General features: G+C 42.7%; 1 protein-coding gene across 2 annotated transcripts in view; it reads right to left on the bottom strand.

The window, feature by feature from the left end:
- Positions 1-12,948: 12,948 nt before the first annotated feature.
- The window catches only part of LOC119177325 (rab GTPase-activating protein 1), a 203,156-nt gene continuing 188,735 nt past the window's right edge, over positions 12,949-27,369 (bottom strand). For both annotated transcript variants that reach the window (XM_037428794.2, XM_037428795.2), the window contains 2 exons: positions 20,797-21,054; positions 12,949-15,996 (listed from right to left, as the gene is read on the bottom strand). In XM_037428794.2, coding sequence (XP_037284691.2) covers positions 15,850-15,996; positions 20,797-21,054 — 405 coding nt within the window. In that variant the 3' untranslated portion in view covers positions 12,949-15,849. The remainder of the gene's footprint in view (positions 15,997-20,796; positions 21,055-27,369) is intronic.

The raw sequence follows: 27,369 nt of genomic DNA, 5'->3' as shown, positions 1-27,369 counted from the left end.
TTCGGAAAAGAGCGCGGGCAGATGTGCCGAGCGGCGCGTGAGGCGTTCGCAGTTGATGATGATGATGGCGATTATCGAACCGTGGTCAGAAGTTGAAATAAAAGCGATAACAGTTCGAAACACCCAAAAAGTACCAACAATTACGATACTCACTTGTGTGAAATTTGCGAGCAGCTCTACGTTTGCCTTTACTTCGCGATATTGAGGCGGGGCGCAGCGGCCCCAACGCAGAACCATAGAGTGTGGCAGAACATCTTTCTTCAGTCGCGTGGCACTCACCCACTTCTCATGATCTGGTGTGTCCGCTTCTTCTGACAAAAGTCGAAACTTGACCACTCGGTTCAAACGCTAGCCGTGCTTCCTACTAGGGTCCCACCAGAAATCCTCCTTTCCTCTACGTACGTTGCCTCAAGCGCTTCGCATACTGAACTCTATGCAACCGCTCTCTGCCTTTCCTCCTTCTCAACACTCAAGAACGGGCGTTCGAGAACTGCGCTTGAACACCCTCCCGACGACGTGCAGCCACAGAACACCTACCAGCTTAGCGCTCAGTTTTTATTCTCAGTATCCTGATCAGTCATCTTGATCTGCTATTGGGCGCTTCAGAAGGCCCAGCCTCTGAACCTCTGAATCGGCAGGTATAAGTTCGATGAACAATGCATACTTTCGGCCCAATCTATAAAAGGTGGTTGCGATATCTCAAAACCACCACTGTATGCATCGGGAGCGGTTTTGGATGCGATGCCTCGGGACACAGTTACTAGTGCCAAGTTTCGTGCAACCGTGCATATGAATACTGGTGGCGCTCTTGCGTGACGCACCCTTGACTGCCACCACTGCAGATACGGAACTATACTGCGCTGAACTAAATTCACTTCAAAGTGCTACTTTATTGCTAGAGCAAAAGCATCAGAAGTAATCACATCTGTTCCCGTACAACTGCACGCATGGCGACGGTGGCTCCAGCCAGCATGAAAATTATAGGTAATAGTAGCCTGCAAACGCTTTACAAGGCTTTCTGAAAACGTACAGCAGTTTCACTTCACCATTTAGATATTTTCACAGCGACCTATTCTTCTGTCCGAAACAAATGCTAAAACAAAGTCACAAGTACTGAAGCGGCAAGCGTTATGATTAGGCAAATGTATGTACTACCCACCATTGGCTATGTTGACTGAACAACCGCAGTAGAATAGTTCCTTCAAGTAAAATATTGTAAAAGACTTGTGGGTCGATCACAAGAAGTTGCCAGTGCTGTCAAGGTGCTGTTGCTTGCGAATAATACATGACTACGTAACATTAACGCTCTCCGAGGCACCGTCAAAATTGACGGGGGGTGGGATATGGACAGGAGTTAATCCGCCCCCCAGCCACCGAAAGAAATTTCTGCGACTTTTGATGAACCCTATACCAGTCTTCCATATTGCACTTGATAACACATACTTTGTGTAGATAAACTAGCTGTGATGAACTTGAGAGAGAATATGACGTTTCCAGACACCTTTCTGGCTTTAAACAATTCTGTAATAACATTTATCTTAACTGCTTTTTCTCTCAAATGCTGTCCTGTGCAAACCTTTTTATTTTCAGAAGATCTGTGAAGTATTCCCCTTTGTAATTGAGAGGTATACATTGGCCGTATTCTCGCCATTTCACTGTGGCAGGTGGCCGCACCATGAGTTAAGCAGTTGCCTTGCAACCGCCGCACCTGGTAGCCCCTTCCTTCCTCCATGTGGTAGCCGTGTGGTAGCCCTATTCGTTGCGTCATCTGGCATGATGTCAGAGGAGCGGATGAGCGCAACCGTACCGCATTGCAAAAACAGAGGAGGAGCCGGCGTTGCAGCGGCTTGACGGGCTTAATCGGCAGATATGGAGAGTTGGTGAGACTGAAAAAAAAACTCGCTTCGTTCTTGGAACGAAATCAGGAGGAGCCAGCGAGCTGAGGGCACGGAGGAAAAATGAGCCGCACGTCTTGAGAATAGTAACCAACCAAACTAAACAATCAGATTAACCCTATACTTCTCGCTACACACACCCCAGTATAATTGAGTTGAGCCACAGCCAAATTTTTTTTTCCTTTCAAGATGTACTCGGTGATTGGAGCGGTCAACCGAACCGAAAGCTCTGCTATAGTTGGTAGAGCAAGTTATTGAAGCTAAGAAAATTCTGAGTGAGTATTGTGAAGACAGGACAAATCTTAAGAGCAAAGGTTACAAGGATAAGATGAGCTAGGTCATACAGACCAGTTAGTTGTGGCACAAGGAAAGCAAGAAAAAAAGTTTTACGAATGAAGGAAAATGGAACCATTTGATCGAACTTCAGAGATTTTGATAACTCAGGCTAGACTAATGGATAGCATATCAAGACAGGGCATGAAAAAACATTTAGAAAATCGCTATTACATATATATTCTCAAGCATAACAGCGTAAATTACAACTTCGTGGAGCTTCTGGAGATATGCAGGCAAATTCATGCAAATACAAGTCCAAAAAACGTGGGAAATGCAAAACTAGTGTAAATTCACCAACTGAAGCAAGAATGTCCCCCTTCCCTACACATTTTTGGTTTTCCTCACACCTCGTTTTAAAGGCATAAAAAGACGTCTGGAAAATGGCAAATCGAGCAGATTTAGATTTATCTCGCATCAAGTCACGGGGTACAACAGGGGGTCTCTGCGCTGCCGTATATCTGTATGGCATTGTGCTGCTAGCACACAATCCAAGGAATTTAAAATACTTGCACATACATGTCACAATAAAGTGATGGATCAGGGACTTAATTTTAGCTGAGAAATATGGAATTACGAACTGTAATGAAGAGAAAAATAATGGCACATTAGTAGCATGACATGGAATAGAAAGGGCAGTGCCTTCCTTTACGAGGCATGAATTGGCTGCGAGAGAACAAATTATGTTCAAGAGACAGCAGGGAAATTAACCATATGAGAGTTTCCAGTTGGCCGTTCCGTACTAGGGTCGGAAAGAGAACAGAAGAGGACTGCAATAGTGTACTTGGTCTGCTTGGACGATATTTGCCGAAGAAACGGGACAAAGAGAGGAAGAGACCACGGTGCTTAGGTTGGTCTCTTCCTTTTATCTAGTTTATTTTCACCGTTTCTTCTGTAGAAAAAGAGAAGACTTAAAAAAAAAGGAAAAAAGAAATGTGGAGGGCATCAACATACTCGCAGTACATGAGGCATGAATCTAACATGGCAAAAGTTGAGAAATGATTCTGCACTAATCAAATTATAATACATTCACCCAGAAAAGATCACCTTTCAGAAGCATGTTCAAAATAGATGGAAGCACTAAAAAAATTAGGAAAGAGATGGAAATTTTTAACGCAAGTTAGATTGACATGTGGGGTTTAACGTCCCAAAACCACCACACGATTATGAGAGACGCCGTAGTGGAGGGCACCGGAAATTTTGACCACCTGGGGTTCTTTAACGTGCACCCAAATCTGAGCACACGGGCCTACAACATTTCCGCCTCTATCGGAAATGCAGCCGCTGCAGCTGGCAATCGATCCCGCGACCTGCGGGTCAGCAGCCGAGTACCTTGATGATGATGAGTGGTTTTTAATGGCGCAAGGGCCGATTGATGGCCAAAGAGTGCCATTTCAATAGACTAGAGATATGAACAATGATATGATGCATGGCTGTAAAGGGGCCCTAAAATTCCTCGCGCTAACGCGGGTTAAAACATGGAAGTAATAAAATCATGACAGTGGCGCGAGATATGTGCAGTGAAAGTGGATGGCAAAATGTCATCATAATAAAACCATGATGGAGATGTAGTCACCGCAGCCACGACCACGGTACAGAGGTCGTGCTACAGATGACCTCGAAATATGGGGTGAAAGCTATGAACATCTTTTAAAAACGTGAAAAGTGATTGCAGTTTAAAAAGCGGAACCCTACCGATGAGCATCCCAGGGTGTAGTGGGAGGTGCTGTCGGTAGGTCAGTAAAAAGTGCTTTTTTCTTACAGCATCTAGTTCATTGCACTGAACGAGGATGTGGAGAACCGTATCTCCACATCTGTAACATTATGGTGGATTGCCGGTAGATAAGAGATATAAGTGTGTGGAGTGTGTGTGTCCTGTTCTAAGCCTTGTTAGTGTTACTTCTGTGTGTCGTGATTTTGATAGTGGCGGCCAATTACCTAGTTGCGGCTTAATAGCATGGAGTTTATTGTCTGTGTGTCTATCCCACGTGCTCTGCCAATACCCCCCGAGTTTTCGTTTTAGAAACGGTTTCAAGTCAAGTGCAGGGATTGGTATTATTGCATTGGAAGTAGTATCGTTGGCGGAAGCAGCCAGCTTGTCAGCCAAAGCGTTCCCTTGTATCTCACGGTGCCCTGGCACTCAGCAGACGACGTGCTGTTTCGATGTGTACAGTGTGCACAGAAGTGAGTAAAGTGACACCAGCATGGGGTTCTTGTGTTTTTCAGGAGTTTTCAGGGCTTTGACCACACTTAGGGAATCTGTTTATAGTACCGCCTTTTGTAATTTTATCTGTTTGATGTGTTTTATGACCGCCAGTATTGTGTAAGCTTCTCCTGTGAAAATGCTTTCATTAGGATGAAGAACGCCGACCTCAGAAAAGGATTGGCCTACTGCTGCATATGACACAGAAGTGTTGGACTTTGTAGCATCGGTAAAGAACTCAGGGCATGTGTATTTATGTTGTAGTTCTAGGAAGTATGTATGTATGTGTGCAAGTGGTGCGTGCTTTGTCACTTCAACAAAAGAGACATCACATTCTATAAGCTGCCGCTGCCACGGTGGCAGATATGCTGCGGAGCCATCAAACTGTGTTCAAGAAGATGCACACCTGTTTCTTCGGCCAGGCCCCTTACACGGAGCGAGTAGGGCTGCCGCAACGAAGGACGGTTCTCGAACAAGCCTGAACAAGACAAATCATTACTTGTGAAATAAGAGGGGTGTTTCTTGTCTGTCTTCACCTTCAGAAAGTACAAAAAAGACAGGTAACATCTTTGTAGGTGGAGCGACCATTCATTCGAATCCATGTACAGGCTCTCTACAGGGCTAGTACGAAAAGCACCCGTAGAGAGGCGAATGCCTAGATGGTGGACAGGGTCGAGAATTTTCAAGGCTGATGGTGTTGCCGACTGATGGATTATAGCACCGTAATCTAGGCGTGTGCATACGAGGCTTTTATATAAATTTATTAGACATTTCGTGTCACTACCCTATGTAGTGTGTGACAACGCTTTCAAAATATTCATTGTTTTTAAGCACCTGTCTCTTAAATACTTGATGTGTGGGATGAAAGTTAGTTTTGTGTCTAATGCTAGTCCAAGAAACTTGTACTCGGTCCACACTGGCAGAGGTTGACCATGCAGGTCAATGTTAGGGGTCAGGATAGAGGCCCCTCTTTCAGCTGAACAAGACACAAGTTCTCCTTTGCGCATTGAGTATAAAACCATTCTCGTTTGCCCATTGAGATACCTTGTTCAACCCAAGTTGAACTTGACGTTGGCACATTGAGATGTTGCACGATTTGTAACCAATCAATCTGTACATCATCGACATATATGCAGTAAAACATATTACGTGGGAGAGACAGGTGCAAGGAATTCATTTTAACTATGAAAAGTGTGCAGCTCAATACACCTCCTTGTGGCACTCCTGTTTCTTGGACAAATACTCGAGATAAGACAGTGCCAACTTGAACACAGAATGTACGGTTGGACAGATAGCTTTCAATAATTGTCAGCATTCTACACTACACACCTAACTGTGACAGGTCTCGCAATATGCCAAAGCGCCATGTAGTGTCATAGGTCTTTTCCATATTGAGGAACACAGAAAGAAAAAATTGCTTATGAACAAAAGCGTCGCGAATTCGTGCATCAATACGGACAAGGTGGTCAGTGGTGGACCGAGCCTCTCGAAACCCACACTGGTATGGATCAAGTAGGCCATTAATTTCAAGGAAGTGCATCAGGTGCTTGTTAATCATTTTCTCAAAGACCTTGCAAAGACAGCTGGTTAACGCTATTGGCCTGTAGCTGGAAACTGAGGCCGGGTCCTTGCCTTGTTTTAGAATTGGGATAATGATAGCTTCCTTCCAGGCCGAGGGTAGCTCGCCGGAAGACCATATCACAATATATAGAGAGCGGAGAGCTTTTTGGAATTCAGTGGGCAAGTGTTTTAACATTTCATATGCCACACGGTCCGCGCCTGGGTAGATTTATTGCAGCAGGTAAGTGAGGCTTGTAGTTCAGCCAAACAGAAAGGTTTATTGTATGCCTCATGTGTTGCGGGCTTGCGCTCTAATCTCTGTTTTTATATTTTGGTTTTGTATCGTTGGAACGCTTCACTATAGTTTGATGAGCTGGAGACCTGTTTGAAGTGCACTCCGAGAGTGTTAGCCTGGTCTTCCAAACTTTCCCCTTGTGTGTTCACTAGAGGAAGTGAATGTGCTTTTCGTCCTGCCACCGTGTTCCACACTCTCGCCTCATCTGTGTATGAATTAATGCCCGATAAAAATTTGTGCCAACTTTTTTTTCTCACCTGTTGGCGCGTCCTCCTTCACGAGGCGCGTCCTCCTTCATGAGGACGCGCCGACAGGATGCGACTTGACGTTCTTAAAGTTCACAAGATACTCGGCGAGTCTTTAAGCAACTTCCATGCCTTATTTCGTTTTTTTCGCGCATCACGGCACTCATTATTTCACCATGGCACTCGTCATTTCCCTAACGGTCCACTTGTTTGGGGAATACATTTCGTTGCTGCATCAACCAAGAAAGCTGTAAAGTAGCAGACAGCATCCTCTATGCTTAATGTCGCCATGTCAGTCCAAGTTAATAGAGTCATTTTTTAAAACTTTCCCCAATTAGCTTTGTCGGTGAGCCATTTGGGGACCTGTGCAGGACATAAATTTGTTATTGATGTGCTGATAACGATAGGAATATGGTCACTATTGTATGGATTATTAATGACTTCCCATTCAAGTAGAGGCAGGAGTGATGGGAATGTTATGCTGAGGTCTATTATTGAGTATGCATTGTTAGTGATGTAATATGTTGGCTCTTTCCAATTCAGGAGGCACGCACTGGAAGAAAAAAAGGAACTGTTCAATCAGGCGACCTCGCGCATCGCAGTGAGAATCACCCCAGAGGCTACTATGTGCATTAGAATCCCCTAGGACAAGGTAGGGTTCTGGACGTTCGTCTACGAGGGACTGGAATTCATGCTTTTCAAGACGGTGTTGTGGAGGTATGTAGAGAGAGCAGATAGTGACGGGCTTATTTAAAAGAACTGCTCGAACAGCCACCGCCTCTAGAGATGTTTGCAGTGGTAGGTGTGTGCATACAGTCTCTTGATTGACTATAATGGCAACACCACCGGATGGCACAATGGCATCATTCCAGTCCTTCCGAAAGATAACGTAATGATGTAAAAAGTTGGTGTGTTTAGGTTTCAGGTGTGGCTCTTGTATGCACAGCACCTTAGGTGTATGTTTGTGTAAAAACTCCTGGATATCGTCGAGGTTTCTCAGCAGTCCTCTGACGTTCCACTGTAGTATTTGTGTCATTTTAATGTTGTGTGGTGCTGTGTGTACAAAAGTGTTGCGTGAGGTTACAGGGCCTTTTGGGGGCCCTGCGATTCGAGTTTTTTCTGTTTTGGCGCGCTCCAAGGAGTTGTGCTTATCCTTTGGCGTCTGAGGCGCTGGAGGAGTGGGACTTGTATCCATGACCTCTTGTGTGGTGGTGGATCATGCCTGCACAGCAGGCACATTCACAGAACTTCATTCACAGGTTCAGCAGACACGGGGGTCTGCCGGCCCTGTTTGTCAGGTGGCGGAGCAGTACAGGCTGCTGCAGCCGGGAGCGCTGGTGGTACGACCGCGGCCACACACTGCGTGACATTCGCAGGTGCAGAAACATGTGGTGCGGCGCCCCAGCACGTCACATCTGCGGAGAGATAAGATGGCTCTTGTAGTGCGAAACGTTGGCGTGCTTCTTGGAATGAAGGATTGAATTAGATTTTAAGTTCTACTATTTGTTTTTCTTTTTTCCATGCGGGGCATGATCATGAGCAGGCAGCGTGATCTCCTTCACAGTACGAACAATGAGTTGTTTCTGAGGTGCAGTTGTCCGATATGTGTTGAACGGATGCACACTTTGTGCAAGTGGCACACCCTCTGCAACTCTGCGATCCATGACCGAAACGTTGACACTTCAAACATCGACGAGAATTGGGAATGTATGGTCTTACACGGAGCTTACAATAGCCAGTTTCAATTGATTCTGGTAGGTCACTTATTCTGAAGGTAATTATTACGTGTTTTGCAGGGGTCAGTTTGTCGTTGCGCCTTATTGTTATTCGTTGGAATTTGACCACATTCTAGTTCTGCCAAGCTTCGAGCAGCTCACTTTCAGAAAGCTCAGTAAGATCATCATCGGAAATTACGCCATGGACAGTGTTCATGGACCTGTGTGGGCCCACCGAAACAGGGATTTCTCCAAACACTACAGGCTTAGACAGCTTCTCATACTGAGCTTCGTAACGAACCTACAGAAGAAGATTGCCACTTCCCATCTTTGTCACTTTATAACCTGGGCCTATTGCTTCTGTGAGAGTTCTGGAAACGAGGAAAGGTAAAATGGCTCGGACCGTCTTCTTTTCGTTTTGACTGTGGATAACATAGTACTTTCGGAATGTCGGCATCGGTGCGTTAGGCAGGAAAATGTCTTCGGTGCGTCACCTTTTTAGAGAGCAATCAGGAAGGGGGGGGGGAAAGCTTTTGCCATAAAAATACTATAAAGTTCGGCGGCGATGGTGGCCACCCACCACCGAGCCCAACATGGGGACGCTACAAGGTTGAAAGCTAACACTTGGAGACGCCAGCCATACATCGCCGCTATAACCTGTTATAATTATCCTAGGTTGGATAGCTACACCAGGTTAACCCTCGCCGCCAGGAAATTTGGAAGTAAACGAAAGAGAGATGATGACAGGACAGATAAAAAGTGAGAGATAAAGACAAAGATTAGGGGGAGGGAGATAGAAAAAGGCGACTGCCTATTTCCCCTGGATGGGTCAGCCCAGGGGTGCCATCTACGTGAAGCCGGGGCCAAAAGGGGTGTGTTGCCTCGGCCAGGGGGCCTTGAAGGTCCAATCAGCAGCCGAGTACCTTAGCCACTAGACCACCGCGGCGGGGCAACGCAAGGCTGTAGAAAAGTGCTAGACTGCAACAGTTATATTAAAACTAGACTTTAATCAAGCCTTATGTTAACACCCCCATCAGAGGCGGGATGTCCGTAGAAAGCACCCCGCTGAGTGATCTTAAGGCGCAGTTGAAGTTTCTGGCATTTTTCAGGTATATTTACAGAACTCTGAAGAGGCACTTTCGGTTTCACTGTGTTAAATTCGCCACCTTGAATGGTAGTACTGAACTTGCAAGCAGATATGTGGAAAGGATGCTTCAGAAATTGTAATACTTCGTTACGATGTTAAAATCAACCGAGGCCGGTGCTGGCCTGTAGCGCATCAAGAAGATTTTTGTAATAAAAGACAAAGTTGTGTCCATACGAGCCCCCTACAAGCAGCACATTTTGACTAAAGAGTGTACAAAACATTTAGGTTTAGCTTTTGAACTAGGAGAGAAAAATGACTACAACTAATTTTGGTGTCATCGATCTTAACCAGTCACGAACTTGAGCAAGTTAGCCTTCGAGTTGAAATTATTGCACAAGAATGATAATGCTTATCACGCACTTCACTCTGGTTGTTTACAAAAAAAAAAATATATATATATATATATATATATACATATATATATATATATATATATATATATATATATAGACGGCGGTAGCATTCGCCACCCTTGCAGCATGCTTCAATTATAGCTTCAGAATTGGCAACATACCTTTCGTAACAGTGGGATGCTACAATCATGAATGCATGCAAAACTTGCATATCTACAGCTAGACTTGGTAAGCCCATAGTTTATTAGTATTCTGTGCCCATTACCAGTACTACCATGCACTAGCTAGGCTATAATCACGAAGCCATACCCTTTGATACTTTGTTCCAAAGATGAAATAGTAGCTAGTTGCTAGGGCTTAACGAGTTTTAGGTGCTAAAAGCTGCATTTACAGGTGAGAGCAACTGCTACGAAAAAGTCAATACGAATTTCAGTGCACTAGCCTATTCACAAGGTGAATAGAAGCTCCGAGAAGCTAGTTCACACCAATAAAGATGCGAGCTATTGAAAGAATTCTTTTAGAGCAGGTCTCGGTCTTGGTTCTCCTATTTGACTTCTAAAAAGTGCCGTTGAGCTATATATCAAGGTTGCAATTTATATTGAAGTAGGTTAAAATCCATTTTAGAGAGCACGTGGTGGCAATTAAAAACTAACAACAGATCTCATCACCTGTCTGTTTGCCATCGCATTTTGCATGAGTAGTTCACATAGGCCACATGCTCAAAATAACCATGATTTCCAACTTCTCATGATAGAACAAATCATTTTAAAAAGCATTTCTTGGCCAGACGAATAAGGTTTTGATTCTATGTTAGAAATGAGTTTTTCACTAGATGTAATTTTGGGCAACTTCTTGAGTTTTGACATCATGTCTTTGGTACTTCTGATGGCCAGATCGGTACGAAATATTTTCCACATATTTCTTAACATGTGAAGAGTGCAATCATCTCCTTTAAAGCCTGACTCATATTACAATTAAACTGTCTTATACAGACTTTCTTGATAGTTATTTGCATTTAAAAGAAAGTCTGTCCAAAAAGACCCGTATTTTACAAATTGTCATGGTGCAAAACAAAAACTATATCTCTTTCCGACCCCATGACCAGTGTACTGGACATGACAAAAAAAAGCGATGCAGAAAAGTAAGCAGAGTTACAATCAGAACATAAACTACTTTGGCAGCTTCTATAAGAGTCGAGCAATATGTTTTTAAATGTAGTTCCTCCTTCAGCCCAATTTTCTTATGTTGGCACCTCAATGTAAGGGCATCATATGCACGGAAATGCACCCGCACGATGTGGTTAAGCATCCAAAATTATTTCAGGAGCATTTTTTGTGCAACTCAAATTATTTAAATCATGCGAGCTGTCGTATGCCTTATAGAAACATCATAGAAAAAAAGGTAGCTTTTGTAATCAGGAGTTTGCTGACAATGCAAGAATGTATTTATGTCCAGTCCACTAGACACCAGGATGCGATTGGTGCACATCGCGCTAAACATGGAGGGGAAAAAAAAAAGAGGTGTCGTCACATGACAATCTTGAAGCCCAGCGATAAAAAATAAAACTGGGGCATGCTCAGAATTTATCAGGAGCATGAAGCACGAGGAGAGAGCGGTGTCTGATGAAGTTGACTAGTGGACGCTAGGCATGCTCCTTTGTAGGTATCTTTTTCCCTTATGGTGCTGAACGCTATGTGCAGCTGCTAACCAGGAGAGACTTTTTCTCTGGTTATAATGAACCATGCTTGTGTTTTATAAGACAATTAAGCATCTGACATGGACAAATCAGCACTCTCTCAAGGGAAATAGCAGTGTGTGTGTGCCCATATATGCAACAAACAAATCCCAGTGTCCAGTACACTGGACATCGTTCTCCTGTGAAAATAATTGTTCTTTATTTTTATTAATGCTTTTCAATGGCCTCTTATCTCGAAAAGAACATTAAAAATGTTTGTTCTGCCCTAGAAAAAGTTCGAGTCGGAAAGGGATATAACTAATTAAATATTTGAAATTAGAAACTTTTTTTTAGTAGCGTCTCCTCTCAAACTGACCTATTCTTAATACAAGAAGCTGGTGGCCAGAACTGCAGCATCTGCAAAAGGATAGGAGTTGACTAGTGTTTAGAGACAAAACAAGAGAGAAAAAAAAAAGCAAGATCCTTGCGGTAAAGTAAGATAGGTTAACCAGGTTAGAGTGGATGATTATGTTAAATATGCTGCTTTTTTATCTTTTAATTTATATTAGACTTATCAAAATTGACTTATCAAGAATACAAGTGTATAACTTGGCATATATGTTTAAAGAACGTGCTTGCAGGCTTATGTAAAATGTGTCAGATTTATTTCTGACACAATACAAGCATATAGTGATGCTCTTTACATTTGCACACCCAGAAGAAAGCTACTATCAATTTTCGTGGTTGCCGACCAGTAAAAGTATGTGGTATTTAGACTCCTGCAACCAAACTATCAATTTTGTTCATGGGGTATTGTTGGCATTATCGCAAGCTTTGCAGTGTCATTCCCTATGTCAAAGGGCACTACAGTCACCGGAGAGCTTTGCTGACAGAGTGTTGATATTACCTGGAATACAGAAATGGTACAAAACATGGTGCAGCTGGGACAGTGGGACTGTTTCTATAAGTGTGGCACAGGTTCTTTCCCTGTCTTTGCCTCACGCCTAATATAAATACTGATCCAAGTTAAAAATATTCCAAGGGTCGAACAAGTTAGGAACACACATGCTGACAAGTCAAGGCTAAAGATGGATAGAAATATCCAAGCCATGGGAATTTCTAGCAATACTTGTAGCAGAGCATCTTAAAATATGATTTTTTTTTATGTGAGGTTTAACATCCCAAAACCACCATATGATTATGAGAGACGCGTAGTGGAGGGCTCCGGCAATTTCGACCACCTGGGGTTAACGTGCACCCAAATCTGAGCACACGGGCCTACAGCATTTCCGCCTCCCTCAGAAATGCAGCTGCCGCAGCCGGGATTCAATCCCACGACCTGCGGATCAGCAGCCGAGAACCTTAGCCACAAGACCACCACGGCGGGGCATTGGAATATGATCACCAGACATATTGTGCAAAATCAGCCCCCATAAAACATGGCCCTATGAAGCTTTGCTAATAAAGAGGGAGAAATCAGTGATTTCTAGGTCTAAGCAATCAAAATTTTCAATGAAGAGTGCAGCCTTGCCACATATGATGCCAACTTTAATGTTTGGATTCACTGAAAAGGACTGCTGTTCACACACTAGAGACAATGATGGGCTTGCATTTTTGTTTCAGCCTGAAGCCTTCAATGCAAGTGTTATATTTAATATGGAAGTGCAAATACGTAAGAGCCTGGTTACACAAGTGTGCTATACATTACTCCTCTTCTTCTGCAAGCCGTTATGAAATTTTGCGTTGGCCTCTCACAAAATGGAAGGTACTGATTCCTTCATTTCTTCTGTGAAATTTCAAAACAGCCTGCATACTTTATGCAAGTATTCTAACATGCAAGTGAATCCCCCCCTCCCCCTCCCCCCCAGAATAATTGCATGTAGAGCATATGCAAAAAAATTAAAAAAAAAAATATTTTGCAGTTGCAAGTGCATCATACAGAGAATAACTAATGAGTTGGTCACTAACAGTTCACAATGCTTGTTGGTTTCATTGGAAACTGTCTGCTGCTACAAATGTTGTTTACAATCAATAAGTTGGTCACTAACAGTTCACAATGCTTGTTGGTTTCATTGGAAACTGTTTGCTGCTACAAATGTTGTTTACAATCAATAAGTTTAACTCCGGTTCAGCACTTGTTCCTTGCCATTCTTATTTGCCATATTTCTGAGGTGCATCATAAAAAACTCTTCCTGCATATTTTTAGCCGTTCCTGCCATGTTAAATGATTAGCTGTATAAGCACAATAAATAACAAATATTTACACTGCCATGTGTACATTAAAAGGCGACTGACACACATATATAAATGTTAGCATTGAATGTGAAGCACTGCTCAGCATCTCACTGATAGTTACTGCAACTATTCTTAGCGCCTCTGAGTCAGCAGAGATACATGTGACGTCAAGTGAAAGATGGCACAAAATTTTTCACTGTGCGTAACCTATTGACATAAGTACCAAATCCTAATGAAGACGGAGGCACTCAATGAAAATAAGACCCTGTGTTTCCCCCATTGTCAATCTAGCAGGAAAGGTTGCACTAATAAGTAGAAACATGTGGCTGGCACTAACTCTTGGACTTCCAAGCTTACAAAACACACAAATAAAAGCATTACAAATCACTGGCTATGAATAGCACAACACATTTGTAAGATGAAATAAGCAGTGTACGGATAATACAAGTGAGTGCTTTAGAAAATGAAGCTGCACATAGCAACATAGAATATTACTATTTTTGATGCACCTAAAGGGCACAATATAATCAAACATATAGGAAAAGCAAGATCTAAAGCTTTCTGAAACATCTGGAGCAAGTAGTATTGTGCCTCATATTGATCTGTACAACATAATGTCTCATGGAAATCAAATACAGCAGTGCACTACAGCTCACTCTAAGACAATACCTGAAGAGCTAGCTTGCCAGAATTTCATGATGGATGCTTAGTTATAAACCTCCCAGAAGCACAGGTCCCAAGGCAACAAGAGGCACTGAGTGCTATCCATAGTAAAGTCCTTACACTTCCGAGCACAAGTGTTGGTGCCCATAACAGGACGCTTGAAACATGGGGCTTTTATTGCCTGGTCTGCCATTGATGACAAAAGCTCTGCAATACTGCACATACCACTCATCAGTCAATGACAGATTGAGTAATGCAGCTTGTGAGAGAAGTGACTGATACACATTTGTAAAGACCATATACAGCTTTCTAATAGGAGAGAAACAAAAGGCAGGGCATAAAAATGCTCATAAAATGTTTCGTTCTTAAAATGCTACCTGCTTTTGGTGCTTCTTTGTTAAGACAGGAACCATTAAACATGATATTAACACACTAAAATGTAGTACAGGCTTCCAGGAAGGATAGTTACATTAAAGATGGTTTCAGCTTATAGCTTCTCGCATCTATTGTGACCGTCACATCCAAAGGCCTTCTTAATTTTACAGTTTGGTGAGTTTGTTGCTCCATAATATACCATACACCGGGAATTGTTCAGGTAGCCTAAAACATTCAAGCCACAAAACCACTGCACAACACGCATTATGTGACACAGGAATGTTGCATTGTTCAACTGGTGCATAACTAGGGCCATTGTTGTGCTGCAGGTTTAGCAAGACTGACTGTCACAGCTAAAAAGCAAATGGAATGTCGCATCATTGAGACTAGCAAGTCACAGGATCAAAGTGCAGATTAGCCTAGTTTAGTAGGCATCGTCTGACTTCAGGGAACATTCATATCGCTTAAAGCTAGCACACTACTGTTTCAGATCTGCAGCTCCACATGCCAACTTTCATTGGGCAACCTGTCAAAGCGCAGCACATTCAGAGACTCAGGCTGCCTGGGTTAATGTACTGGCTACCAGACAGCAGAGGATGAGTAATCCTTTCACAGTGCTTCATGTTCCAGAGACCACCCACGGCATAAGGTGACTACAGAAGGAGACAAACCTTTACGGAGCCCAGTATCACATGCACTACACTCTCATCCTCTAGTGCTGTTGGACTAAGATAAAAAGACTAGTGACACAGTGCTCATTGCCCCTAAATATCAATGCACAGAGCTGTCACAGCTACAGCAGTCATTAAAATTGACGTATACAATTCTTAAATATTATCTGTTCCCACTGAATAAGCTGGTTCTCAAGTTGCTACCACAGCTATCAACTAGACCCTTTGGCGGTAGCAGCTTGAGGTAGTACCAGCATAACACCTTTGAGTTGATTGATGCAGAAGTGAGCCTTTCCAAAAGTATAATTGTCAGTACATTGTGGCACTGTCACATCTTGCACTGCCTGGTCTTGGGCTCTTCAGGTAGGAGCAGATGTGCGCTGGCCAATGTCCCAGGACAGTCTTATTAAGGGGTTCTCCTAATGATTGATGCAGATACAGCCTCTGCAGATGTGGGTTATGAGCCCACAAGACACTCGTTGCATCAGGGAACTGTTGGCTCCTTTGTGAGCCCTGATGCAGAGGACTCCTTGCGTGCCACCTCACGAATAGAAGAGAGAGTTTTGTGCAGCCAGGTGCTTTTAGACGCCTGTAGTTCGGCTGAAGCGCAGCTTAGCTGGTGCGTCAAGTCCTGCAAAAAAGCAGATTCCTTATGTCCAGAAAAGAGGCAATAAGATATTGCTGTCAAGAGCAATATTTAGGTGCCCAGTAATTTATTCAAGAGCTAGAACTTCAAGCAAGTCTAAAGTGTTTTTTTTTTCCTAGTGAAGCAAAAACTTTCTGGAACTATTGCAACCTATAGGTTGCAATTAGTGATCCAGGAAATATTTGAAAACTACTAGTTGGCCGACACAAAGAATAAAGGTCAGGGGTACAGACATGAATAGTGCATAAGCAAGTGTTCCCGCTTTCTTTTTCGCACATAGTCTAGAAGAAGATGCTTCCAATGGAGATCTGTGATTTGGTAAGGTCAGTCAGGCTTTTACTAGGGAACATCTGGAGCACTGTATTTGGCAAGAACTTTAAAAGCACAGACCCTTTGTCATGTGGCACAAGAGTGCAGTGTTCTCACTTTGCTATCACATTTATTACATTTATTGCATGAGTAGCTGCAGCCAGAACAGCCATGCTGGTAATTCAATTCGACAATTAGGGACATGCTGGCAACAATGCTTCATAAAATTTACATACAACCAAACTGTGCAAATTCCTCTATACAGTTGCTACTCATCATTCAGCAAAACGTCATCCCTTGTGGCTTCACAGAATTTGACATCAGTGTCTACATATAGTAGCACTGCTACTTTTTACCACCATGCTGGCACTGTAGCCTGGAATCAGCTAGAGGAAACGACCTAGGCAGAACGCCGCCACTTGTGTAATAGGACTACACCTGTAAGATGGGTTGTATTCCACTCGTACTGGAAATGTGTGGTCGCTTTTATACTTAGCGTAGCTCCTGTGCATGCATTCAAATGAAGACCAGTTGACTCTCACATGAACTAAAGGCACTGGACATTATTTATTTATGCACATTATGGCCTAACCCCCTTTTCATGCATATGAGAAGGCATTCAAGCTTGTTGCTTGTTCTGTGCCATGAGAAATTATGTGACAGATTTAAAACATTTTTGATATAAAATTTGTGTCATTAAAGGCCAACTCCGGCTATTTTTAGACGTCTGTGGATCTCAACAAAATTCACTAGACCTGTTCTTCTACACACTTGCATCATTCATAGAAAAATACAAGCTTGATAGATATGCAGATTATTTACAAATTGATTGAATGATTGAAGTGCCAAAACTGGCACAAGTGCTCGGAAATGCAGCATAATTATGACTATAGCATTGACAAGGCAATGATGATGTGTGCTTGGCCATAGCCTCACTGTTGTTCTTGACATTAAAAAGCTTTAATGCAATTACACCGCTACCGAAAATTTACACTGCTATTTTTTCTACTCTTTTTGTATTTGGGAACCAAATTTTAGGCAGCGATGTAAAGTTAAAAAGTACCATTTCTCAGAAACAAAAAACAGGATGCTTGTGAATATTTGTACACTATGTATTTACACATGACAGTGACCTTACTCCCTACCTAGAAAATTGGGCTCTTAAAATTTTTCCCACATGAAAAAGAATACTGTCCTCAATTGTCACATACTTTATATAACTCTTAAAGGGACACTAAAGTCAACTATTAAGTCGGTGTTGATTGTTTAAATGACGGTCCAGAAACCTCGTAGAGTTACTTTTGTGCCAAGGAAAGGACTATTCTAAAATAAAATCATGTTTTAGTGCTCCGCATCGGGTTAGCGCGCTTCAGATTACCTGCCCCAAAAAGCGAACCAACCGAATCGACTGACGTCACTGTTGCAGTGCAACAGTGACGTCAGTCAGTGTCGTCGGTGACGTCATTTTTGAACCACTCGTGCCATTCCACATAGTAACGTCTGGCGGTTATTTTTTCCATTAATCAAACAGAAACGAACAAGCAGCATTTTATTGCGTCTCTTGATTCATGGAAGGTTCTTTATTTAATGCAGTTAGATCGAGTACTAGTGATTAATTGTAGGCGGTCCATCTGATGTCATCGGGATCATTTTGAAAATGTCCTACTGCAGCGCTTGTGTTCTTGTGCAATTACCTTAATTTCTCAGCAAGTAGTGCACCTACTGCAGCGCTTGTGTTCTTGTGCAATTACCTTAATTTCTCAGCAAGTAGTGCACTGTTGTTGATAATATGATCGTTTTAGATGTTGTCATACACTGAACTTTCACTCTGATGTAAATTGTTATTTGACTTTAGTGTCCCTTTAACCGTTTTTAAAGGTTTTAGGTTCGGGCTATTTGAAGGGTACTTCAGTGTAACCTGAGAAAATTTCAGTAGCATAATTTTTCAGAGAAGGTACATCAAGTTTAAAACTTTTCACTAAATGGTTTCGAGTAAAATGCTATTAAAAAAAAGACAAAAAGTACTCACTAAAGAACCAATGACCACACTTTTATGCACTACAAAAGCATCTCTGATAAGAAAATCTGCAGTCACAACTTATGAAAAGAAATAGCAGAGGTTATAAACGTATAACCAATCAAACAACATTTACTATAAAAATATATATACATAAAACAATGACAAAATAGAAGACAAAACCCTTGTGTCTGTCAAGAAGTGCACTTTTTGACACCATTTTTAAATGGCTTTCAGCGTTCCCGTGAACTCGCCACTGCGCCACCTTGTTCCACACAGTGTTAGTAAACTAATCACAAATTATTAATATTATTTTTTTTTCATGTTATTATACTATACTCTTGCTGAATTGAAGTATTACTTCCACAGAACTAACAAACAACCAGAATTCTTCTGTCAGAGGTTTCATGAGTTTACTGTACTTCTATTTAGGAATGTGTTAATAGTATTGTGCACTCAACTGGCAGCTACAATAAAGAACTTGTTGCACGATAAGTTGTTGCAAAATGTATCCAAAACCAAGTATGATAAGAACAGGAATTTGGAATATTGCCACAATAAAAAGGAACATAAGGAAAGAGTGACACTTCCTGCGGTACTGTGTTTTAAACAGTGCAGGACATTGCAATGCAGGGGGCCATTAGTGGTGCAAACAACATAGCCAGCTGCTGAAAAGTAAGTGTGCATTTTATGATGGAGGAGGACATCCTATTTTCTGCAGCTGTGTAACATGCGTTTATGGCCACTTATCTTGAAGGGGTTACTTAAAGAAAATTGATGCTACGAGAATCTTTGTAACTACACCCCAATTTAAAAATGACCACTTGAAATTATATGTGCCATTAAACAATGAGTTGCTTGCCCATGACAATGAGACACAAGACTTAACTGAAGAGTGCCAGAGGAGTTACTAGGAGACCGTTCTGCAAGCCAAGAAAAATTAACGACATCTTCCCAAAGGGAACCCTGATGGGATGCGAAGCAGCAGCATTGCGCACGGGTGTCGTCACGAGTAGAATGGCACAACCGAGGATGCTGCGGTGAGCACTGGAAGATTCGTTTGAAGCGATGGATGGCATAGGTCTTGTAGTTTCTTCAGAGTAGACACGGGCTCTGGACCAGAGCTGGCGCACGTTTCGACTTGACTACCATGGCCTTGTGATCAGTGAAGTGCATGCTGAGAAGTTCCTGCAGACATTCGACGTCGAAGTTGGCAAAGACCAGATCGATGCACGTTCCCCTTATCGTGGTGGGTAGTTTACGTTCTACCGACACGCACTTCAGCGAGTGCACGTCACGCATGTAATTGATCAGCCATTCTCCTTCTCCTCCGCTGACGTCAACGTTGAAGTCTCCCATGACTATAAGATGCACACATCAACACGCCTCGTCGCAATCAGTCAGCGTCTCCTCCAAACAGCATTGAACCTGTTCCTTCAGCAGGTTGTGAGCGAGGTACAGCGCGAGGATCACTACATCGCTGACACACACGGCAACGCACTCAGAGCAGGAGCGTTTTGAGAGGTTCCGGATCATTCTTCCAGGTCGCCTCTGCATCAGCCGGCGGAGACCGGCACTTGCGGGCGGGCGCTTCAGCAGAGGGCGCATGGCACTTTCATAACGTTGCTCACGACGTTGCTGACGATGACGACATCAAGGATTCACCGGCGTTGGCTTTCACTCTCGGCGCTTCTGCTTGGCTACCTTGGCTCACGTCTCATCGGTGTTGCTGACGTGTTGAAGACGCTTGTGCCCGGCTTCCTGGCTCATGTCTTGTCGGTGATACCCGCGCACTGTCTCCATTCTTGAACGCAATCAGCGTGCTTGAGTCGCACCTCGTCGGTGTCGTTGGTCTTCTAGTGCGAACGCTTGTAATTAGCTTCCCTGGCTTGCGTCTCGTCAGAGCTGCAGGCGCGACGCCGCCATTCGCAAACGCGATCAGCACTGCTACCCCTTGCAATGCCGACAACGGCAGGGTTAAGCCAAATCACTTAGACACATGTTTCAGTGTGCAAAGGAGCTTCGCTTTCCGGTGTCGTCTTCATCGCAAATAAATGAGCTGAAGAAGTGTTCACTCAATGTGTGCTCGAACGTTGTGAGCAGTGGAAACGGTGGAGCGAGAGGTAACATGCGGCGAGTGCGTGGCATGCATCACCGCACACTGCGAGGGAAGGCGTGACCTAATTGGCACCGCCCCGATGCCTGCGGCGAGGGGAGTGCTGTGCGGCGTGTTAGCACAAGGAGACACAGACGGACAGCGTTACACAAGCTAGCCAAAGAGCTGCTTCGCATCTAAAATAGAAAAAGAAAGCTGACATCTGTTGAAACGTGAGGGCATGACTGCATGGCTGGGAGTACCCAATTAGTGAATACTAAGGATCAAATACTGCAAAAATAGAGTGGGAGGTTACCTTAAGTAACTGGGCTAATAATAGCAGCATAAGAGTAAGCCAGTGTACCTGATTGTGACACTGGGCCTCGACGAGGGCCAACTTGGTCTGTGCCAGCTCCAACTCCAGCTGGCGTAACTGTGCGCTTTCCTGTGGCCGGCCACAGTTGCTGCCTGGTGGCTGCTGCGGCTGAGGCCAGCCGTGTTCTCCAATGGCTCGCTCCAGCAGTGCTGCACAGCTGGGGCATGCACTGGCCTGAAGTGCTGCCAGTGACTCCTTGGCACGCCGCTGCTCTCGCTCCAGCTGCTCGCTCAGCTGCCGACAAATCTGCAACCCCATTTCGCGTGTCCCATTTTGAAATTAATCGAGAGTAAGTCTACAGACATTCTGCATATTTGTAATCAGATTAACTGCAGTGGCATGAAGTGTAACTTAGGCCAGAGGCAAGAAGAGCAGACACACATAATTTTCTTCACTATCATTACCACAAATAGCCAGCAGTAAAACACTTCTTACCACTCTCTGTGAAGTACCGTCTTACCCCTTTAAGTGCCACTTGAAAGCACTAAAAAACACACACCTAGAATTAAAGAAAGGAAATTCCTCATCTAAATGGACATTTTTTTCTGTAGATTCTAAATATATGTAATATGTAGACACACAGTCAGTACCATTTTAAAATAGAGGACTCGGTTAATTTAGTCTTAACTAGTGTGACTTTTTCGCTAGCTTTGCCACAAAGAGCTTATACACTGAAGCCTCTGCACTTCATGTTGGTGGGTTGACAAAAACACCTGGCTGTGAGGTGGCATGATGACAGGGGTAAACACAAATAATTGAAAATACCAACCAAAGAGGAAAAGCTTAAAAACCTTTATTAGAGCCTTAAACATTAATTATACTAAAGCTTGATTGTTTGCAATTTCCTTTTTTTTGTCACCCTCTCAGTCATGCAAGATTAGGATGCTGCGTATGCATAGTAGATCTAAAACTAGGCTTTTGCAAACATTGAAATGCTTCAAATATTCTAATCAATACTATTGTATTCAAATTTGCTTCAATTTGAATTTAAACTGTTGAAAATTTTAAAGTATTCAAAATGAACAAATATGTGTATATTAACTCTTTCGTTACCGCGCGAGAATGGTTGTTTTTCATATGTCTCGGGAAGATCATTCTTGCCAGTTTGAAAAGTACTCTAGCATGCATTGCAGCATACCAAACTTTGGAGAATGAAATGCTCTTTTCAAAAAATATAGGTTGTAGAGCAACAAAAATATTTTAGAATGAATAAAAATGTGAACATGTGAAATTTTTCATCACCAGCTGATAAACAATGGAATAAAAAACACTACATATACAAACATTTTCAAAACAAAGAAAATTCAGAATATACATCTTGTAGATAAATGACCCAGAAACAGTAATAAAAATAATGTTGTACAAAATGTTTCTCTTCACGTAGACAAAGAAAATCAGAACCGAAATGCTGCTTCGTTGCTCATGCCACGTGGTGAAGCATCGCATAGTTTTGCGTGAGACACAAGTGTACTCGTACACTTTTCTCGGTAAATTCTTATTGCCTTGTGATAAGAGACTCTAGGTATTCTAATATAGATGGAAACCTGTGATGTGAATAATCTGTCTATAAATGAGATGTCCAATGAACTTCGCTATTTCATTTAGCGTCACCTCTTTCCATCAGCTCATAGATTGGCATTCTAATATATGTATCCAAGCATATTCCTTTGCATATTTCTGCATATTGCAATAAAAAAAGAACAATATCGCATGCAGTTATGAAATGTTTCACACTGCTTTGTAGTCAGGGCCAAGATGTGCTCCGGAGCCTTCTTGCCGTTAGGAAAACTCAGTAGCCAGCGCCACCACACCGCGCCCTAGCGAAGTGTAGACCAAGCACGTAACCTGAGAAACTATAAGATTATGCACAAAGGTCAGGAGCTATATGCACTTGCGGCGGAGGAGATAACTTGAGAATGTAAACAAAAGAAACCCATAAACGGCTATGGATATCTCAGGCTGACGCAATCGTCCCCATAAAACTTGAAGCCGAGGTGCTGTCATCCACGAAATCTCAGCTAGTTCTCAATCAATTCAGGTGGGGTCGCAAGACAGTTTCAAGCAGTGAATGCCTTTTGCAGCGCTGATGCGCACCCATGTGCGCGTGATGACCATGTAATAGGAGCAACTAATTACACTAGATGTGACCCTGTGTCAGATATAACGATACAAGCAAAACCAAAGCGGCTGGAAACTGGCTGTGAAATCCAACTGCACAATTTACACATGCGGCAGACCTTGAGAAATATTTTTTTGTAGAATTAATTTTTTTTACTTCTAGCAACAGCACTCTATTGATTAGCTGGCATAAATTTCCGACAATTATTACTGCTCAACTCGGTCAAATTGCGACGCTAACACATAAATTCGATATTTGGCTTGCAGAGTTTCTTTTTATTACAGAACTTCGATGTTACTGTAGCATAATCATGAAGGGTACGCACTTCTGTCAAGTTCACCAACCTAGTGGATTTTTCCAAGTACACACGCACATTGGTTTGTGCAAAAGTCTAAAAAAATTGCTATGTTGCCCAAGTCGGCAAATTTTTAAAAATTCTGAAAGTTTAGTGGCTGAAGTAACTACTAGAATGTGCTGGGTGCACGAGAAATAAATTTAACATGTCAAAATCGATGATAGAAAAGCGTTGATCACTGGTGATCGATTTAAATAGGCGTGGTAAAGAAAGAGTTAATCCATCTGCAAAAGTGATTTCATTGCAGTAAAGGTTTGCTAAGCCGTGAAAGCATCCGTTTAAATGTGTATTAGTTTAAATGTAACCCTCTGTAAAGGTAGTTTCACTGCTTTAAGGAATCCTAAGCCGTTAAACCCCTAACCATAAAAAAACTGCACTGCCACAAAGCCCCATTTTAAAACTAAATTAACATGCTACCCTCACATTGATTCATCATTTTTTTTTAAGTTTGAAATCTTGCTCTACCAGCTTATATGCTCTAAGAGTAGTAAATTTTTAAATGCAACATATTTTATAGGTTATCACTTGCATTCCATCAAAAGTCAAATCCTGCTACTATTCAAAGTTGTTTACACTTCCTTTGAACCAAAAATAATGGCAATTTGCACAGGTCTCGTGTCAATTAAGAAAAAATAATGTACAGGTTAGCTGGGTCATGACAAATAAGCCATTTTTCTAAATATTCTAAATATTATGCGATACATACTATATTCGATTTGAAATTAGTCAACCAAAATCACTATTCGCTCTGAATATGCTTTGAACCTAAAATTCACCATTCGCTCAAGCCTACTGAAAACAGTATGATGACTCGGCCCTCCTGACACAAACAGCACATTTCTTCATGGACACTGTAGAGGTGGAACTGACTGTGTGCCTAGAAGCATTCCTGTGAGCGGGTAAAATGCACTTTTGAATCAGGCTGGGTGATGCTCAATTATACTTTCAGAAGTGAGAGATGGGGAATATCACTTGACAAAGCATGCAACAGGGCTAGTAGGCGTAAATAAAAATTTTAATAATAGGGCACATTAACCTTTATTATGCATTAGAGGAAGGAGCATGGTTTCAACATAATAAAGTTTGAAAATGAATGCAGTACTGACATCAAACTTCACAAAAAGATGCCACAGGGTATAACGTGACATTCCATTTTTGTGACTAAATGGCCTACCAGTCCTGTGGTGTACTGTGTTTATATTGTTTTTAAAGTTCATATCCTAAAAAAAATAAGATCTTTTTATGCACAGTGCCACAAAGGGAGTGTTTTATTTAGTAATCTTGTTTTATTATAAGCATTAATGACATCAGTGATACATATCTGCCAAGTTTACCGGATTTTTCAGAAGACTCCTGGATTTCGACTAGTTGTTACGTTTGTACGGTTGTCAGAAAAATTTCCCGGAAATCGAAATTTCAGTACATGATCTGGTCGCATTAGAAAAAATATAGTTCTATTCGAACCAGGCTTTCTGTGAACTCATTGCATTTTATTGTAAACGAATTTAGGAAATGTTCAATTAAACGTACAGTAGAATCTCAATGATAAGAAACCGGCAAATATGAATTCGTCAAATTTCCCAGCAATATTCCACTCTGTCCATTGGGCCGAAATTTGAATGTTCCGAACACTTTTTCCTCATCGCGGTGGGTTGTATAAATTTTAGTACCAGAACCATTGAATGAAGGCCAAGAGCAGCATGCTCGAAGCTTTGGAAATACGTGAACGGCCAGCGCACGCACTGCAGTGAGGGTGGTTGTCATTTGCCACAACCGCTTTAGATGAAACCGCGGTCGCTCTTGAAAGGATATGGCGACTAACATGGCATAACTGACATGGCGACGAAGTAACTGACAGAACTGCGAAAGTGCATGTGCATTCAACGCTCGACCATTCAAAGCAACGTTGCGTTCCACAAACGCTGCAGACAAAACCGCCACAGATGCGATCATAGATAAAGCAAAAAACGACTTGGGTTTTTAAAGGAACATGCGCTGTCAGCGCATGCGGATAGAAAACGTAACTACCATTTTTCACAATTGCCGCGGCGAAACCTCGATTGCTGAAATACAATCATCAACAGTGATTACTAGCGTAGAGCACACGGCTGACAATGCAGTAAATTAAAGGCAATAAAGACATAAAAAGAGGCTAGAAGAGTTTTGGTGTTCCTGTCTAAAGAATCTAGTAATGTTTTTCCTCTTAATCTACGTACTTTGGGTATACTTTGGCACTCAGTTTTCAGTTCACCTCAAGCAAAGCTTGAACCTGTGCTTTCCCAGCAGCTAGCTGTGCCATCCTGTTCATTCATGTGTGTCCCAGAAAGACATGCGGAAGTTATTTTGACAGAAATAGATTTTGCTAGTTGTTTTGATGATGCAAAATTTCGGGAGATATGAATATTTGTACACCCTCTTTGAGACTCGCACCTTCTACTGTAGTTGGGAAAACCCACCATGGTGTGCTTGGCCACTCCGAGCCATTACAAGACCGCAACGCCGGTGTTTACGGCCCTCACTCCCTCCCTGCTCCCTTGTTGTTTTTTCTATCCTTTTTTTTTTTTCGGCGCAAAAAAGGGGGAGGGGCAAATAAATCAATGCGACCCCCACCCGGCTGCATGCAGAAATATCCCTGATTCAGACTTTTTGAACTTGGCAGGTATGGTGATATTACTTATTGAGAATAGGTAATATGCAATGAAAAGAAACGTAGGAAAGCGTGCTTTCCGGCACAGTCAGCACAGCCGAACATTGATTGGCTAGTCTGAGGATGTGTGTGCAACTCTAATATTCCTTGGTTTATCGCTAGGTGAATCTGTGGCCATCACTGTCACGTTAGAACCTTGTTTTGGCTGGCACTATTGCACTGCGTGTGCTTTTGATCTAGCATTTTAATGCTACGGCGACAACGAATAAACGCACAGATTTGCCTAGCGATAAACCAAAGCACATCAGAGCTGGGCACATACCTTCCAACTAGTCAACTGACATGTGCACAAAGCACCTCCCGCACTCCTAGCAAATAATGGAGTGGCGAGTTGAGGTTGTAGGCTGCAAACTGTGTATACTTTAGCTCTTCAAAAGCCGGCAGCAGCCCACTCTTGCACGCACTAGACACAAACAAAATCTTAGAATTTCTTTTGCTGAAAATAAGCCACTGGAGTGAAGTTATACTGCAGCAAAATGATTAAAGCTGTAGAGTTATGCACACTGTAACCTGATAACCACTAGCAAAGGCTCTGAAGCCAGCATACTCAACATACCGTAATTACTCGAATCTAACGCACACCTTTTTTTTGGTTAAGCGAGTTCATAAATCACATGCGCATTAAAATCGAGTACGAACAAAAAAATTACGGTCAATATATTGCCATCGGCAAATCCAAAATGGCCACCCCCAACACATGGCGCGTCGGCCATTTCTGCCTATGTGTTTCCCATGTGCGGCACTTCATACGTGTGCTAAGGAGTTCGTCATCTAGTAGTGCATCAGCATCGACGGCGTGGAAGGGCCGACTCCAAAAACTCGAGTGCACCACGATGCTGCTTTTAAAAGAAAAGTCATCGCGTGTGCAGAAACGGATGGAAATCGGGCCGCATCGTGGTCGTTCGGAGTTCCCGAAACGTGCGTGCGGGACCGGCGGAAACAAAAGCAGTAGATTGTCGACAGCAAAGCTTCACGCAAAGGCTTCAGTGGACCACAGCAGGGTCGGTTTCCGCAAACTAAAGAGCTGCTCGGCGAGTATGTGCTTGAGCAGCGAGCGGCACAGCGGCCCGTGACGACAGAACTGCTCCAAGTGTGGGCTATGCAATTAGCTTTAGAAAAAGGTCTAATGCGGAGCCAGTTTAAAGTGAGCAAGTGCTGGCTAACTAACTTTATGAAGAGGAAAGGCTTTTCCCTCCGAAGGGGAACATGCATATGCGAAAAGTTTTGCGGAGGAGTACGATGAAAAGCTTCACAGTTTTCAGAGGTTCGTCCTAAACTTGCGACGCAACAACGGCTACCTGCTTGGGCAAATCGGGAATGTTGATCAGATGCCTCTTTACTTCGACATGCCTGGCACCACAACCGTCGAGAAGAAAGGGG

Source organism: Rhipicephalus microplus, chromosome X, assembly GCF_043290135.1.
Source record: "Rhipicephalus microplus isolate Deutch F79 chromosome X, USDA_Rmic, whole genome shotgun sequence".
In the NCBI taxonomy this organism is placed as follows: Eukaryota; Metazoa; Arthropoda; class Arachnida; order Ixodida; family Ixodidae; genus Rhipicephalus; species Rhipicephalus microplus.
The sequence above is the reverse complement of the archived record's forward strand: the minus strand, read 5'-3'. Positions and strand labels throughout refer to the sequence as shown.